The sequence below is a fragment of the Mobula hypostoma genome, chromosome 3 (genome assembly GCF_963921235.1).
Source record: "Mobula hypostoma chromosome 3, sMobHyp1.1, whole genome shotgun sequence".
Classification (NCBI taxonomy): domain Eukaryota; kingdom Metazoa; phylum Chordata; class Chondrichthyes; order Myliobatiformes; family Myliobatidae; genus Mobula; species Mobula hypostoma.
The window spans coordinates 177,308,243-177,326,254 of NC_086099.1; the positions used below are offsets into that span (position 1 = coordinate 177,308,243).

Consider the following 18,012-nt stretch of genomic DNA (forward strand, 5'->3'; position numbering starts at 1 on the left):
GAGGCGGCCTGCAGCTGTCACCACGCATTCAGGCACCAAGACAACATGCCCAAAATGTTCAGAACAACATAAGCAACTATAGCAATAAAACCAAACAAAACAGCAAATCAAGCCCCTTTCCTTTATTCCACCCACTCACACATAGACAATTCTCCAATCCCAGGACAGGCTGACTCCGGGCCTGGACTTCCAGACTCCTCGACTTTGATCTTGAACCTTCGGCTTCGAACCCAGGCCTCAATCATGGGACTTGGACTCCGAACGGGGAAGGGGGGAGGTCACCTCTTGCCGTATGGCCTTGCAGACTTCTGATTCCAGGACTCCTGACCTGGAGGGAAGGGAGGGGTGGGGGAGGGGGAACTTACCTATCTGAATCGTCAATAGTTCTCGTCCACATGGCCTGCAGATTTTGGTCATTGACCACGAGATTTGCTGATTTTCGTCCTCAACAACTGCCACCTGGGGTTCCAAAAACTTACAGGATGACGTAGCAATTTACTTGCACTTCCAATTTAATGTACTGCATTGGCTGTCACATTGTCAACTCCTCCATCCGTACCCCTTTCCTTTCAACTTCAAAGTTAAAGATAACAGACATCCCACCTCTCCCAGAAGTTCCGGGAGTCTCCTGCATATTGATAGCGGTTCCCTGGCGCCCGGAAATTATATACAATATCCTGGAAATCGATTTTTGGAGAGGGGGAGGGGAGGGGCATCCTGATTGGTCTCTCTTCCTGCCAAGGAGACCTCTGTGGGCGGGCTTTACAGTCGACTTCAAAAATAATGACAGTGTTACTCGCTGCACTGTTTGCAACAGTGACTTTTCTATTGCCCATGGTGGGTTAAAATGTAAAAGACATGTTGAGGTGAGTTTAACAGGTGTCATTCGTTCATTAGCATAGCTAACGTTATTTGAGCTAGCTGGCTCGCTGCTAAGGAGCTACTCTATTAATGTTCGACGTGATGAGGCCAAACTCCCTGTAGACTTGCTTAAAGTTGTAAAAGAATAAACATGATAATATAAGTACATATTTTAATGTCACATTTTTCTGCATATGCCCAAATTGGTTTACAAATTAGACCAAATCACTAAACAAAGTATTACATACACCCTTGGAGGTCGACGGGGGGGGGGGGGCGGCGGCGGGGGTGCTGCCTCCCTGAAATGAGTTTTTGTAGGGTGATAAGTCTGAGATAAAGCAAATTTTCCGAGATTGTTAAAGTATTAACTGATTCTCTCACCGTAAATGCAACGTCATCTGCTGAGTATTACTAACGGGTTCTGCTTTGAGCAAAAAACACACAACACACTCTGATTTGATAAATTAATTTTGTATGCATTTTGGATTTTATTTTTAAGGTAGGTCTGTCTCTCCGGATGCTCCCTGCGCTTGCAGCATTTTCTGATTTCCAGCATCTGTAGCATTTTGCTTTGGGACCAGAGCCAGGCAGCGGACGCCAAGTGTGCGCTGTGGCGCGGGATTATTCCCCGCCGCCTTTCAAATAGGGTCTCCAATTGTTTGCTGAAAGGCACAAACACGGCAGACGGAGGGCGTGTACCCGAACCCACAGTTCTTCACGAATGAGGTCATGATGTTGGTGTCCCTTTAAAAGGGAATTCAAGCCATAAACTTCCGGTCCCGTGGTGTGACAGAACGAAACTGGATGAAGTGCAGCTTGTAGCGGCGTTACCAGTTGGCAATGTCTATGAGATAGACGTCGGGATTCATAGTTTAATACTCCCACCGTAACTAAAGGCAAGCGAAACCAACGCACATCGACCGGAACCAGAGTTTAAACTTTTTGTCCCTTTTTATATATAAAAAGGAAGACGATAGTTCCCTCCACAGTATGTAGAAGTAGCAAATCTAGTGGAAATATCCCAGCATATTCTGAAAATTCATTCTACGACCCGAGAGCACAAGCGCATTGTATCTGGCGATTTCGTTGTCAAACCAGATTTATTTCCCACGCTGCTGGCCGGAGTGTGTGTGTCCGTGGACGGTTGTGTTTTCCTTTCGCCGGGATCCCAGCTTGTCGTGGCTGTTCCCGGCCCAGAGCTACACTGATGAGCGGCGATTGTGGTTCCGCAGCCGACCTGCAGCAGGAACCTCGAGCCACTCGCCCAGCCATCCAGAGATCCGGCGCTGCCCACCGCGACGTCTCTCTACACTTCCCCCTCTCCCCGAATACTTCACCCTCGCAGCACGTCGGTGTAAAGAGATAGACATGGCCTCTCTCAGCCTGGGGCTGAATTTCTCCCGCAAGAAGACCATGGCGAAGAACGCTGCGGTAGAGCGGAAAAACCTCATCACTGTCTGCAGGTAATTCTTGTAGCTGTGGGGAACCTCTTTGTGTGACGTTGGTTACTGTGGTTTATTCCGCTGGGTCTCATTTGGATAACACCTCAAGGATAGAATGTGCCTTGTGTAATCACCTTTCTCATCAGTAGTTATATGCGTATCTGTGTAACTGAAAATAACCACCTTGGGTTATCAGTCCACTGCAGAATATAGTGAGGTTCTTTTCGCAATTTAAGGGTGCACTTTCATTTATGTCACGAGCCATTGTTTTTCTTGGATGCTAAATAGGGGAAGGAGAGAATTTGTACAGGCACAGACTATGATTCTCTAATTTGTACTTTTTGTACTCTGTGCTTTGGGGGTATTCGCCTCTGTCGAGTGTACCCAATGCCTTGTCTCTTTTTTGGGGGGTGACGGGGACTTTGTGAATTGCACTTAGCTCCCCGATTGCAGTCACTGTGAGTCGGACAGTCGCGTCAGTAAAGACGAACCAATCACTTTACGCACGGTACCTATAATCTCGATGAATGCGAACCGAATGGAGTGGTCGTCAGATGCGGGATATCAGAGATAATTATTTGTTCACAACAGGGAATGGGGAGAATTGACTTTCTAATTTAAACAAACACAATCAGATTCATTGTTAGAATTGAATGCTGTCTGCATTTGACTTTAATACAGTGCAGTATCTAGGGGTGCCTATTCCAGTTACAACGGATTCGCACAGAAATCAGTTACAACTGTTAATCGAGGAGTTAAATACTGAATTCATAATTTTATCTACGACACATTTCGTCCTAGTTCTGCGTGATTTCCCAACTGAGGGAGGAGGAGAGTGACGTTGCCCTGGCTTTGTGGCTGTTATTGTAAAGTTACTTCTCTGGGAATCGGGCGAATTATCCTGTACCGCTGGATCACAGCCGACCTCTGCACACTGTCCTTGGCTGGTTGCAAGCTGAGGGCGGACAGCTCCCGGTGGAACACTGCATGCTGACGAGCTGCCCTTCCAGAACCCGCTGTACGGCTCCAGTCGCCGCAGCTCCTTTCTGTTACGAATTTATTTATGCGGTCAATTTATTTCACGCGGCTCCGTACGTTTCGCACGAAAAGAAAATGACTAATGATTTTCTCAGTATTTACTCGGCTTATTTTGGGGATTAATAATAATACTTTCCAAATTGAAAAGCGTCCTAGTTACGTATTCTGCTGAGGAACGATTGAAAAGCTGCCGTTTCCCTCCATTTTTAAACCTCTCCAATCAGGCTTCCATCCCGCCACAACATTAAATAGGTCAGAAATAAATTATTCAGAGACACACAAAAAGTGCCGTCCACTGCCTGACCTGCTGGCTTCCTCCACATTTTCTATTTGTACTGCTCCATTCCAGCATCTGCAGTCTTTCTGGTCCGAAATAATCCAAAAATAAAGCTGGCAATGAGCACGGTTCTCCCCTGAGCGTACAGATCGCTCTGCGGTTCCTCTGACTCGCACCGCGGTTCCGCTGAATCGCACCATTCCGCTCGTTGCTGCTCATCCACAGACAGACGTTTTCCAGCAGCATTTAGTCACACCGAGATCCCTCCTCCCGCATCTTTGCTCTAGAGTGACTCTTTGACTTGCCCTATCTACTTGGACCATCAAATGCTCATCTGTACGACTCATACTTGCCAGCACTGGCCCCATAGCGCTCTCTGCCTCGGCGATTCAAGTATTCATCCAGGTACTTAAATGTTGTGAACCTCTGCCTCCATCATCCATTTGGGAAGTTCCAAATTGCACCCACTCTCTGCGAATTTCTCTCTTATCTCCTCTAAGCCTTCGAAACCTATGTTCTTGCATATTATAAACACAAGAGATCCCGCAGATGCTGGAAACCCAGAGCGACACACACAAAATGCTGGAGGAACTCGGGGGGTCAGGCAGCATCTATGGAAATGAATAAACAGTCCATGTTTTGAGCGAGAGCCTTCATCAAGACTGGAAAGGAAGGGGGAAGAATCCAGAATAGGAAGGTGGGGGAGGGGAGAAGAAGGACGAGCTAGAAGATGATGGGTGAATGTTGGCAGGTGGGGATGGGGGATAAAGTAAAAAGCTGGTATTCAGTTTAGGTAGTCTCTGACTTGATGGCATGAACATTGACTTTTTTTTTCCAACCTCTGGTAATTTCCCCCCTCCTCTCTTCATTTCCCCAAACTGGTCTCTAACTTCTCCTTACCTGCCAATCACCTCCCCGGTACCTCTCCTCCTTCCCTTCTTCCCATGATCCACTCTCCTCTCCTGTCAGATTCTTTCTCTTCCAGCCCTTTGTCTTTTCCACTTATTACCTCCCAGTTTCATATTTCATTCCCTTCCCCCCTCTCCCCCACCCACCTGGCTTCACCTGTCACCTAGTTTGTCCCCCCACTTTCTTATTCTGGCCTCTTTCTTCTTCTTTTCTAGTCCTGATGAAAGGTCTCAGCCTGAAATGCCAACTCTTGCATATTAGCAACCCAGTCTATTTTTGGTGACTTCCTGTTCCTCCTCTTACATGCTGTCTATCAGGAAGATCATATATCAACATTACCACAGTGTGTATTTGTATGCTGATGATGTCTAACCCCAGATCTCTGTCTCTTCTTTCAATGTCTTGTACTTCACACTGCCAGTTCTGATGGAACTGCAATGTGTCTCAGTTGAGCTCTGGGAATATTGAAGTCACTGAATTTGATGTGCTTTCGACCTTATCTCAAATTCTATTTTCTCACCCATAATCTTGTTACCTCTGCAGCAACCGTTCATAGCATTTGTATCTAATTTAATTGAACAGTGGTCTTGATTGCACGATCTATCACAGTGAGTATCGTCACCTCCCAAAGTTTCACCTTGTCTGGCATGGAAGTTTTCCACAATGGATATCTCATCTTTGGACTTGATATTGCTGGTACTCTCCTGGATTGCTTTCATATGGGATTATTATAAACCATAAGCCAGCAGGCAAAGTAGCTGACAATTCTAAAGTCTCATTTAGCTAGTACAGACTAGAAACTTCCCTGATTTTGTCTTTCATCTTAGCTAAATTAGCTGATCCTAACAGAACAGTGGCATGAGGTTTACTCCTGGCATCAAGTATAACAGGTTTTTTTTTGTTAATCATTATTCAGTGACTAACACTGGAATCTGTAGATGTTGCATGTGGGGGTGGGGAGGGGAGGAAGAAAATCCGCCTTTCCCCTGAACAGCCAAGTGAAGGAATGGTAGATGAGCAGCAGAATGCAATGGAACATAACTCTTAGTACAGGTCGATCTTCACTAATCTGACTACCTGTAATCTGGTTCCTCCGATAATCCGGCACTGATTATGCTTAATGTGATCCTTCTGTAATTCGGCATTTTCACTAATCCAGCACTCCTCAGGTCCCAATGGTGCCGGATTAGTGAAGGTTGACCTGTATAAGGAGTAGTCCACTGAACCCTACCTGCCTTTCTAAGAGCCCATTGCTGATCTGTGGCCCAACTCTCTCCATACTTAGGATGCCCCTTTAGAACAGAAATGATGAAGAATTTCTTTAGCAAGAAGGTGGTGTTGAATCTGTGGAATCTATTGTCACAGGTGGCAATGGAGGCCAAGTTATTAGATATAGTTAAAGTGGTTGATAGATTCTTGATTATTAAGGACATCAAAGGGAGAAGGCAGGAGAATGGGGTTGAGGGGAAAATAAATCAGCTATGATCAAATGGTAAAGCAGATTCAATTGGCCAAATTGCCTACTTCTGCTCCTATCTCTTGTGGTGTATACTTTTTCCCTTACTACTTAATGACTTTGCGACTTTAACATCAATAAACATTCACAGAAGGAAGTTCCAACTTTCTATTATCATAAGAACATAAGAAATAGGAGCAGAAGTAGGCCATATGGCCCATCGAGCCTGCCCCACCATTCAATAAGATCATGACTGATCTGTCTGCAAACTCAGCTCCATTTATCTGTCTTTTCTCGGTAACCCTTAATTCCCCTACTATGTAAAAATCTATCTAACTGTATCTTAAATATAACCGTATAACAATTGCAGCACAGAAACAGGCCATCTTGGCCCTTCTAGTCTGTGCCGAACTCTTACTCTCACTAATACTCTCATATTGTTGTGTGCCTTTACCAAACCTCCCCTCATTCTCCTGAACTACAGGAAATAAAGTATTACTTCATTTAATCTTTCACTATAATTCAAGCCCTCAAGTTCTGAAAACATGCCTGTAAATTTTCTCTGTACTCTTTCAATATTCTTGATATCTTCTCTGTAGGTACATGAACAGAACTTCATACAATACTCCAAATTTAGTCTCACCGATGTCTTATAAACTTCAACATAACATCCCAAGCCTTGTACTCAATACTTCGATTTGTGAAGGCCATTAGCCGAAAGCTTTCTTTACAACCCTATCTACCTGTGATGTCAGTTTCAAGGAATTATGTATGTGTGGTTTCTGATCCCCCTGTTCTACTGCACTCAGTGCCTTACTGTGTAAATCCTACTCTAGTTTGTCCTCCCAAAGTGCAACATCTCACACTTACCTGCCTTAAATTCCATCTGCTATTTTTCAGCCCATTTTTCCAGCTGGTCCAAACCCCACTGCAAGCTTTGATAAACGTAAGACCATACGACATAGGAGTGGAATTGTGCCCCTCGACCCATCAAGTCTGCTCCACCATTCCATCATGGCTGATCCAATATCTCTCTCAACCCCATTCTCCTCCTCTCTCCCTTTAATACTCGACATGCTTACCAATCAATATATTGAGTGAAGAAGCCTCAACTGCTTCCCTGGGCAGAGAATTCCACAGATTCACCACTCACTGGAGAAAAACAGTTTCTCCTCATCTCCATCCTAAATCTTCTCCCCTGACTCTTGAGGCAATGCCCCCTAGTTCTAGTCTCACCTACCAATGGAAACAACTTTCCTACTTCTATCTTATCTGTCCCTTTCAAAATTTTGTATGTTTCTATAAGATCCCTTCTCATTCTTCTGAATTCCAGAGAGTGTAGTCCCAGGTGACTCAATCACTCCTCATAGATTAATCCCTTCATCCCTGGAATCAACCTGGTGAACCTCCTCTGCACTGCCTCCAAAGCCAGTATATCCTTCCTCAAGTATGGAGACCAGAACTGCACACAGTACTCTGGGTGCGGCCTCACCAGTACCCTGTATAGTTGCTGCGTGACCTCCCCGCTCTTGAATTCAATCCCTCTGGCAATGAAAGCCAACATTCAGTTTGCCTTCTTAATAACCTGTTGTACCTACAAGCCAACTTTTTGCGATTCATGAATAAGCACTCCCAAGTCCTTCTGCAGAACAGCATGTTGCAATCTTTCACCATTTAAATAATAATCTGCTCTTCTATTATTCCTTCCAAAGTGGATGATCTAGCATTTACCAATGTCGTATTCCATCTGCCAGACCTTGGCCCATTCACTTAACCTATCTATATCCCTCTGCAGACTCTCCACATCCTCTGTACAATTTGCTTTTCCACTCAGTTTAGTGTCATCGGAAATTTTTGTGATGCTACACTCAGTTCCCCTTCCAAATCATCAATGTAAATGGTAAACAGCTGCGGGCCCAGCACCGACCCCTGCGGCACCCCACTCACCACTGACTGCCAACCGGAGAAACACGCATTTATACCAACTCTCTGCCTTCTATTGGTTAACCAATCCACTATCCTTGCCAATACACTTACTCCAACTCCATGCATCCGTATCTTATTTATAAGTCTCTTGTGCAGCATCTTATGCAACACCTTCTGGAAATCCAAGTATACAACATCCACCTGTTCCCCTCTATCCACTGCACTCATTATGTCCTCAAAGAACTCCAGTAAGTTTGTAAGTTTGTCAAACAGGACCTGCCCTTTCTGAATCCATGCTGTGTCTGTCTAATGGAACCACTCCTTTCTAAATGTTTCACTGTTTCTTCCTTAATGACAGCTTCAAGCATTTTCCTGACTACAGATGTTAAGCTAACTGGCCTATAGTTGCCCATCTTTTGCCTACATCCTTTTCTTAAAAAGTGGTGTGACGTTTGCTGTCTTCCAATTTGCCGGGACCTGCCCAGAATCTAGAGAATTTTGGTAAATGATTACCAACGCTTCTATTCTAACCTCCGCTAATTCCCTCAGCACCTTTCAATTCCCGAATGCCTGACTCTGTTCTGTAGACTACCCCTGGCTCCAGCCTCAATGGTAAGCGTCTGTCTGTGCTATTGGTTCCCTTTTTTAAAAAAAATCAAATGGTTTCTCAATTAACTTCCTAGGAATATATACTTCACCTCTGTAATTCCTTTGGTAGCCTTGTGCAACCACTTAAATACGCTATAAAGTCTGCCCACTCATAGTAAATTGGTTTATTATTGTCACATGTTCTGAGGTACAGTGGAATAACGAGTTTTCTTGCCATCCACAAGATTGTTTCAATACAACAGTGCACTGAGCAAACAATAACAGAATGCAGAATAGAGCACAGTTACAAAGGAAGTGCAAGCGGAGAAAAGGTGCAACACCATAATGAGATAGATTGAGGTCAATAGTTCATCTTACTGTGTAGGGAAACACTTAATAGATTTATAATAGCAGGATAGAAGCTGACCGTGATGCATGCTCTCAGGCTTCTTATTATATCTCCTTCCTGATAGGAGGATGGAGAAGAGAGACCGACGAGGGTGAAACGGGTTTTGGTTATGTTGGTTGCTCTACTGAGGCAGCAAAGCAAGTATGAACGGAATCCATGCAGAGGAAATTGGTTTTGTGCAGAGCTGTGTCCACACTTCCAGTTTCTTGCAATTGTGGGCAGAGCAGTTATCATACCAAGATGTGATGCCTCTACATGAGATGCTCTCCATTTAGAGGCTAAAGGAGAGATGTCACATTTCTTTAGCCTCCTGAGGAAGTAAAGACACTGGTGAGCTTTCCAAGCCATGATATCTGTGTTTCTGGATCAGGAAGTGCTATCAGTTACAGGTATTATAGTAGAATCTGGCCACACAACCGTGAGTGTGTCGGGAGTAGAGTAAGGGGACGGGTCCGCATCTTTGTGGGGCATCAGTGTTGAGAAAAATCATGGCAGAGGTGTTGCTGTCTTTCTTTACTGATCACAATCTGTTCATCACGAAGTTAAGGATCAGTTTGCAAAGGGCCTGGCTGAGTCATAGGTTGAGGATCTTTGAGATGAGCTGGTTTGGAATTATAGCATTGAAAGTGGAGTTGTAGTCAATAAACAATAGTCTAATGTAGGGTTCTTCCTCCTGCTAATTCTCCCAAAGTTAAAATATTCCTCCCCTAGTAGGACTAAACTCTACTGACCAAATGGTCTTTATCATACAATGGTCTAAAACTCTACTCCTTACTAGATAACACAAATCTACTAATATCCTTGCTTTTAAACTGACTAATTCTACCTCTGACATTGACATCCAAATTACCAGTAAAGATCCTAGCAACAAATGTTATTAGCTTTTTGCTCTTGTTGCTCCTATACCAACTAAACTGATTCATCCACATGATGTTGATGGACATCTTCAAGGGGAGGAAAATGTGAATCTTATCTGTCTGAGGAAGTCCCGAATTGTAGAATTGGCTCCAATTAGGATTACTATTGAATGCACTTGCCCCTCACAGTTTTACCTCCTAACAATACCTATCAGTCATAATTTGTACCTAGAAATTCATATGATACCCTGCACCTGGTCACATAATCTCGGAAACCAGGTTACCTCTCACTGACAGCTATTCAACCGTTATTGTAAATTGATCCTTAAGAGTCCAAGAGTCATTCGTAAATTCTATGTTGTACTCCCTTTGAGGCTAAACTGTATTTCTTACAATGTATACAATCCAGAATTGCTCACATGACTCTGTAATGTATCAGCACATTCAAAAATGAGGGGAGTAGAAAAGGTCTTTATCTTATCCATGGAAGTACAGAATTGGAAGAAAATCTTTTATTTATTTTGAAGTGTTGTTTCACAATGAAATAAGGTGTTGAGTTGCCCCACTCATTCTCACTTTTCTAAAAGCTGCTGTTTGTATCACAGGAATTAAGCAAGAAAGGAACTGGGAAGTAAGAAAGAGTAATATGCTTAAGTTTAATCGTGATGGTGGCAAATATTGCCTAATCTTTTAGGATTTAAGTATAATGCAAAACAAGTTATTATTTTACAAAGCGCTGCAGTTGTTTTTATTGCTCCATTATGGCCAGGTAGCAATGAGGACACTATAAATAGGCAGTTGTCATCTTCTGCAAAGTAACTGAAATAATTGCTGTGTCAAAAATCTGCTTCACTGGATTGATTGCTTTGGTTACCCAGCTTAATCATGTGATGGTCATTATCTCAGTTGGGTAAATATAGACAGATTGCATCATGTAAATTATCTGAACTGAGAAGTGACTCTGGTGGTAATGTTTTTGCAATCCAAACATTATTGAAACTTGCTGAGTTGATAACAAGAATCTTGAGAAATGTTCACGGGTGGTAGGGGAGGAGTTGCATTAAGGCTTTTCTCTGTAATAGGTATTCTCTAGATCCTGCTTATCTGTAGGTACATTAATTCAGTCTACTTACTTTGTCTGGAATCTCAGTGCATGTCTGTGTCCTTCAGAGCTGCAAGTACTTGCATCCATGAATTGAATTTTAAGATAACCAAAGGACTCAGCAGTCTTCTGCATCCAGATGTGACAAAATTATTATCAAATCACATGTGGACAGTAGTCAAAAAGGTAGGCTTTGAGGAGAAGTGAAGGGTAGAAAGATATTCCAATTTAGGGAGGAAAATCCAGAACTTGTGGCCTAAAGGAATGACCATCAAAGCCAACATGAAGGACTTACACTTGCATAAGGTGCAGAGTTGAAGAATAGAGCTATTGTAGATTGGTTGAGTTTAGAGAAATACATAGGAGCAAGGTTATGAAATTTTCATGTAAGCATTCAATATTTTGAACAATTTTAATTGTCAGAATTTCACTTGAAACAATCACTTTTGTTAAAGTACACAAAATGCTGGAGGAACTCATCAAGTCAGGCAGGCATCTTGATAAAATATAGATTTAATATGAATTTACAAGCTACGCTGATACAGGCTTTAACTCATCTGTGGTTAATTGGGTTTTGTGTCCTATTAGTACATAAAACCTCCTCTACTCATGTTCAGTTATAATTAAATGGCTTAGTTGTGTAGCTTAGTGACTACAAGAAAATGTTACATGCATGCATTTTTATTTTAGATTATTCAATTTTGCACCTCGGTGTAATATAGCATGGAATTAAAATGTACTTCTGATCTCCCGATTTCTCTGGCCCCTTCGTAGTTTTCTCCTCATAGTCTTGGGGATTTTTTTATTTTATTCTTCACAGAAGATGAAGCAAGTGCAGAACTAGAAGAGGAGGTCATTCACTCCTCTGAACTGTTACATCAGAGCTAACCTGTTAATTCTGTTTGCTAACTATTGAACAATATCCCTTGGACTTTGCTTAATAGTTTTGTTCTTCCCTAGTGCTAAAAATGCCAATTGAACTAACATCCCCATCTTTTTGGGAAGATAATTATGGGGCAGCATGATGGCATAGTGGTTAGCGCCATCACTTTACAGTACCAGCGCTCGCTGATCGGCGTTTGACTCCCGCTGCTATCTGTATAGACTTTGAATGTTTGCTCTGTAACCATGGATCTCAGATTTCCATCAGTTGTTCATGCATTTTCTAATTTGGCTCACTTTTCAGGTCATGGGTATATTGCCTTTTAAGCTCAAGAAAATAAAAACCTCTTTCATTATTTTTAAAACTCCTTCTCAGTATGTGAGAGGGGTTGACATTTTATTGTTCGTCATAGGCTTTGTAAGTGCAGAAGTAAGCTATCTGGCACTTTGAGCCAGGTCCACCATTCAGTGATATGAAAAAAAACATGATACAATACAAATTCAAAATGCTGGTGGAACGCAGCAAGCCAGGCAGCATCTGTAGGAAGAGGTACAGTCGATGTTTGGGGCTGAGACCCTTCAGGACTAACTGAAAGAAGAGATAGTATAACCCTCCCCCACCTTCTTTATAGGGCCTCTGCCCCTTCCCTCTTCAGTCCTGATGAAGGGTTCCGGTCCGAAACGTCGACTCATTGTTTCCACAGATGCTGCCCGACTTGCTCCAGCGTGTTGTGAGTGTTGCTTTGATCCCAGCATCTGCAGATTATTTTGTGTTTATAGTAAGAGACTTGAAAGTGGGAGGGGGAGATTCAAAATGATAGGAGAAGACAAGAGGGGGAGGGATGAAGCTACCGTCCCATGATCCTCCCTCTTCTCCAGCTCTGTATTTCTTTTGCCAATCAACTTTCCAGCTCTTGGCTTCATCCCTCCCCCTCTTGTCTTCTCCTATCATTTCGGATCTCCCCCTTCCCCTCCCCCTTTCAAATCTCTTACTATCTCTTCTTTCAGTTGGTCCTGATGAAGGGTCTCGGCCCGAAACGTCGACTGTACCTCTTCCTAGAGATGCTGCCTGGCCTGCTGCATTCCACCAGCATTTTGTGTGTGTTGCTTGAATTTCCAGCATCTGCAGATTTTCTCGTGTTTACAATACAAATTTCACAGTTTCCTCCTTTACCCTGACTCCTTTGTTATTTTGGCAGGACTCAGTGTCTTCATCCAAATCAGAAGCTGTGGTTCCAACATAGAGCCCTATAGCTTCCCAATTGTTACATGTCAATTCAAAAATGATTTGCTAATTTTGACTTTATTATTTAATGCTTTCTGAAAATCTACATGCAATATTATAGTTTTCAGTTTCCCTTCATCCACCTGTTTGTTATGTCTCTAACAAATTTGTGAGACACAAGTTCCCTTTCATAAAGCTTCACTTGATTGTGTTATTGTTTTGTAAGAACTCTGTTATAGCCTTTGGATTACAATAATTGATTCTAGAATTTCCCAGTAGCAGTTGGCCTGCAATTTCTTAGTTTTCCCTCCCCCATTTCTTGTATATTGGTGCTTTCCCTTCCAGGATCTAGGGAATGTTCATAGATCACAACCATTGTGTCTACTATCACTGTAGCCACTTCCATTAAGACCATACAACATGGACCATCAGGTTTGAGAACTGTGTTATATGTTTGGGCTGAATAGTTTCCCTAGTATGTATAGGGAAAGATATAATTTTAAATTCATCCATCCCTACAGTACTTTAATCTATTATTATTATTATTATCATTATTATTATTGTGAGATTCTTAATGTCTTCTCCCAAGAAGATTGATCCAATGTAATTATTTTGCATGCCTACAATTACTCAGTTCTGTATTACCTATCAAATGGACCAATGTTTTCTGTCTTGTCTCTTCCTTTTTGCAATGAAGTTATATTGTTTTTCATATTTCTTTGTTGATCTTCATGCTCTCACTCCTCCCTTTTAATTTTTAGTTGTGCTCAGCTAGCTTCTAAGAGTTTCCCAATCCTTGGGCCTACCACCACTCTTTGTAACTTCTTGTTCAGTTTTTTTTAGCTTGGGTCCACCAGAACTTCTTCAGCTGGCCACAAACGATAATCCTTTCCTATAGCCTTTATTTCTTATTGACATAGATAGATACTTTATTGATCCCAAAGGAAATTATAATGTCACAGTAGCATTACAGGTGCACAGACATGCAAGTATGCAAATATTAGAAGAAAAGTAAGAAAGAGTAAAAAAAAGTTACCTCAAGCAGACTAACTGGAGGGGGTCACCACTTCCCCGCTGATGGGTTGACTCATTATAGAGCCTAATGGCCGAAGGTAAGAATAACCTCGTATAGCGCTCTTTGAAGTGACGCAATTGTCTTAGTCTGTCACTGAAAGTGCTCCTCTCTTCAGCCAAGGTGGCATGCAGAGGGCGAAAAACATTGTCCAGAATTGCCAGGATTTTCCAGATTTTCCAGATTTTCTTTGTTCTACCACTGCCTCCATTGTGTCCTGTTTGATTCCTATAACAGAGCCAGCCCTTCTAATCAGTTTATTTAGTCTTTTGGCATCACCTGTGTTGGTACCATTGCCCCCAGCACACCGCTGCATAGAAGAATGTTCTGGCGACAACAGATTGTTAAAACCTGTGAAGGAGAAGCCTGCATACTCCAAAGGACCTCAGTCTCCTCAGGAAACGGGCGACTCTGGCCTTTCTTGTACACAGCCTCTGTGTTGGTGCTGCTCTCAAGTCTGTTATCCAGGTATGCCCCCAGGTACTTGTAAGCCCTCAGCACATCCATGTCCTCTCTATCAATAGCAGCAGGGAGCCATGCAGGCTTAGTCTTCCTAAAGTCCATCACCATCCCCTTTGTCTTACTGATGTTAAGCTGTAAATGATACAGCTTGCACCACTCGACATGAAATATATTTCCTCAAATATCTGTGACTGATCTACCATTCAACCATATAATTCTATTTTCCCAGTTACTTCAGCAAACTGTCCTTTACTTAAGTTTAGTACACTAGCTTGGATGTAAATTTTTGACCTCCTGGGCAGCTGAAACTTGATCTCTGTTCTGTTGTGGAACATGGAAGCGGATGGGTTAAGGCCAGGCTTGTTATTTATATGAAAGGTTTTATATTTTGTCTGACTCCCACATTCCCCAGATTGTTTACTGGAAGCTACTGAATAACTAGTTTAGCTATCTAACGATCAGAATATTGTACATATCTGCAGAACTCAACTAAAGATTGAAGATTAGCTTTATTTGTCACATGTACATCAAAACATCATACCCGCTACAGTGCTGACCGGCAGCCTCTAGTTCTAGTCACACCCATCCTCAGCGGACAAAGCCTTACTTGCATGTACAATGTCTATACCCCATCCTATGTTGGTGCTGGAAGCATCACGATGAGTGGCATCTGCCGTGAAATTTGTGGTTTTGTGGCTGCAGTACAGTGCAATACATAAACTAAATTGTAATCAGAAATATATAAATAGTGCAAAAAGAAAGCAAAAGAAAATAGTGAGGTAGTGTTTATGGATTCTTTCGTTGTCCATTCAGAAACCTGATGGCAGACAAATTGACGCTCTGAATTAATCACTGTTCTTCACATTTCCTGCATTTCATTACCTGTATAAACTGCATATGGTTGAGCATGTGATTGAGGTCTGAAAACCCAATGCTTCAGATCGGGGTATTCATCAATTGTTCTTTTGCATTGGAAGGACTACTGAATATTCAACAGACCCACAATACATGCCAACTACACCCATTATACAACTGGTTATTCACAAGAGGATGAGGGGCAGAAGAGGAGGGGGAAAGGAGTTCATGCCCAGCCTAGTCCTAGAGAATATCTGAAAACCAGAGAATTGCATTACTCTGAGCATAGTAGTCAGAGTGCCTGCCATAAAGCTAATAATTGATGCCAGGAAAGTGGCAGCAAAGAAAACAAAGCTGGCTTTATTGACTAGTGACAGCATCATCAGTTATTCCTTCCAAAAAGAACACAATCCCATTATTGTGAAAATCTATTTCATCATTAAATATCATACACAAAATGCTAGAGGAACTCAGCAGGTCAGGTGTTATCTATTGGAAAGGAATAAAGAGTGGTGAGTCATTTTGTGGTGACGCCCTTCGTCAGGGCTGAAAAGTTGACTCTCTATTCCTTTCCATAGATGCTACCTTAGCTGCTGAGCTCCTCCAGCATTTTGTGTATATACCTTCAGAATCTTTTGTGTTCATTATTACAAAGTTGCTGAGCCAATACATTTCATCTAGTTCTCATCAGGAGGGTGTGCAGTGTGAACGGACCCCAGGGAGAGGAAAACAGGAGAGCCTGGAGCCAAGAATTGGAGAACAATCTTTCAAATATCTTTGGATATGGAAGCTGTGCCAGACAACGGAAGGACCAGCATTGTACCATAAACTAGCTAATTATAATCAACCTAACACAAGAAAATGGGATCAAGTCTAGGCCATCTAGTTCCTCAGTCTTGCCTTGCCATTCGGTAAGAGTATGACTGATCTACTCCAAGCTGACTCCTACCTCCTGTACTTCAACTCCAGAACCGTCGATTCCCTGACTATTCAACCTCTGCTTTAAATATTACCAGTGATCCAGCTTGAACAACACTGCTGGAGGATTCCAGAGATTCCCAACCCACTGTGAAATGCCCGCACACTTAGTTTTTAAACTGTTCCCCGTATCAGAGGCAGACAAACTAGAGAACACACTCTTGGAGTCCTGAGGAAAGGATTTAGAGGATATATATGAGGAGGATCTTCTACCTACTTCACCCAGGGTGTATTTAAGTGGTATCTAGATGAGCATTTGACTGCCTGGGCATGGAGTATGCTGCAGTTGTTACCGACTTCACTAAAACCTGTGTGGATGAGTGTGTGCCCATGAGAACTTGTTATACATTCCCAAACCATGGATGAGTCATGGAGGTTCATCTTCTGAGGACTAGAGCTCTGGCATTTAAGTCTGGTGACTCAGGTCTGTACAAGAAAACCAGGTATGACTTGTGGAGGCTGTATCAAGAGCAAAGGAATAACTCCGAGCGAGGTTGGAGGTGACATCAGATGCACATCAGCTCTGGCAAGGTTTGCAGGACATTGTTTCCTACAAAGTGAAATCCAATAGCATGAATGGCAGCGATGCTTCACTACCCGATGCACCCAACACCTCCTATACCTGTTTTGAAAGGGCGAATATAACTACAGCTGTGAAAATCCCTGCTGCACCCAGTGACCTTGTGATCTCTGTCTCAGGCTGATGCCAGGCTGCCTTTCAAGAGGGTGAACCCTCGCAAGGCAGCAGGCCCTGATGGAGTACCTGGTAAGGCTCTGAAAATTTATGCCAACCAACTGGCGGCCATATTCAAGGACACTTTCAACCTCTCACTGCTACCGTCGAGAGTTCCCATCTCCTTCAAAAGGGCAACAATTATGCCAGTGCCCAAGAAGAGTGGTGTGAGCTGCCTTAATGACGATTGTCCAGTAACACATCTACAGTGGTGAAGTGCTTTGAAAGGTTGGTCATGGCTTGAATGAAATCCTGTCTCAGCAAGGACCTGGACCCACTGCAATTTGCCTATCGCCACAATAAGTATACAGCAGACTCAATCTTATTGGCTTCCCACGCAGCCTTCGATCACCTGGACGATACAAACACCTATATCAGGATGCTGTTCATTGACTGTAGCTCAGCATTTTACACCATGATTCCCACAGTCTTGATTGACAAGCTCCAGATCCTGGGCCTCTGTACCGCCCTCTGCAATCGGATCCTTAACTTCCTAACCAGACGACCACAATCTGTGCAGATTGGTAATAATATCTCCTCCTCACTGATGATCAACACAGGTGCACCTCACGGATGTGTGCTTAGCCCACTTCCCTACAACCCTGCACCCAATGTCAGTAAGACCAAAGAGCTGATTGTGGACTTCAGGAAGGGTAGGACCAGGAAACAAGAGCCAATCCTCAAAGAGGGATCAGAAGTTGAGAGAGTGAGCAATTTCAAGTTCCTGGGTGTCACGATCTCTGAGGATCTAACCTGGACCTAACATAACAATGCAGCTATAAAGAAGGCAAAACACTGGCTGTATTTCATTAGGAGTTTGAGGAGATTTGGTTTGTCACTTAAAACACTCAAACTCTTTAGATATGCCAGGAAGAAAAATTCTGACAAACTGCATCACCGTCTGGTACGGGGAGAGGGGCGCTACTACACAGGATTGGAA

The 18,012-nt window shown here is 42.9% G+C and overlaps 1 protein-coding gene across 10 annotated transcripts in view; it reads left to right on the plus strand.

The window, feature by feature from the left end:
- The first annotated feature begins 759 nt into the window (after positions 1-759).
- Positions 760-18,012, plus strand: part of rundc3b (RUN domain containing 3b) — a 103,726-nt gene continuing 86,473 nt past the window's right edge. For 9 of the 10 annotated variants that reach the window (XM_063044150.1, XM_063044151.1, XM_063044154.1 and 6 more), the window contains exon 1: positions 1,348-2,324. In XM_063044150.1, coding sequence (XP_062900220.1) covers positions 2,230-2,324 — 95 coding nt within the window. In that variant the 5' untranslated portion in view covers positions 1,348-2,229. Of the gene's footprint in view, positions 867-1,347; positions 2,325-18,012 lie in introns of those variants that run through there. The other variant, XM_063044149.1, reaches the window with a different exon arrangement.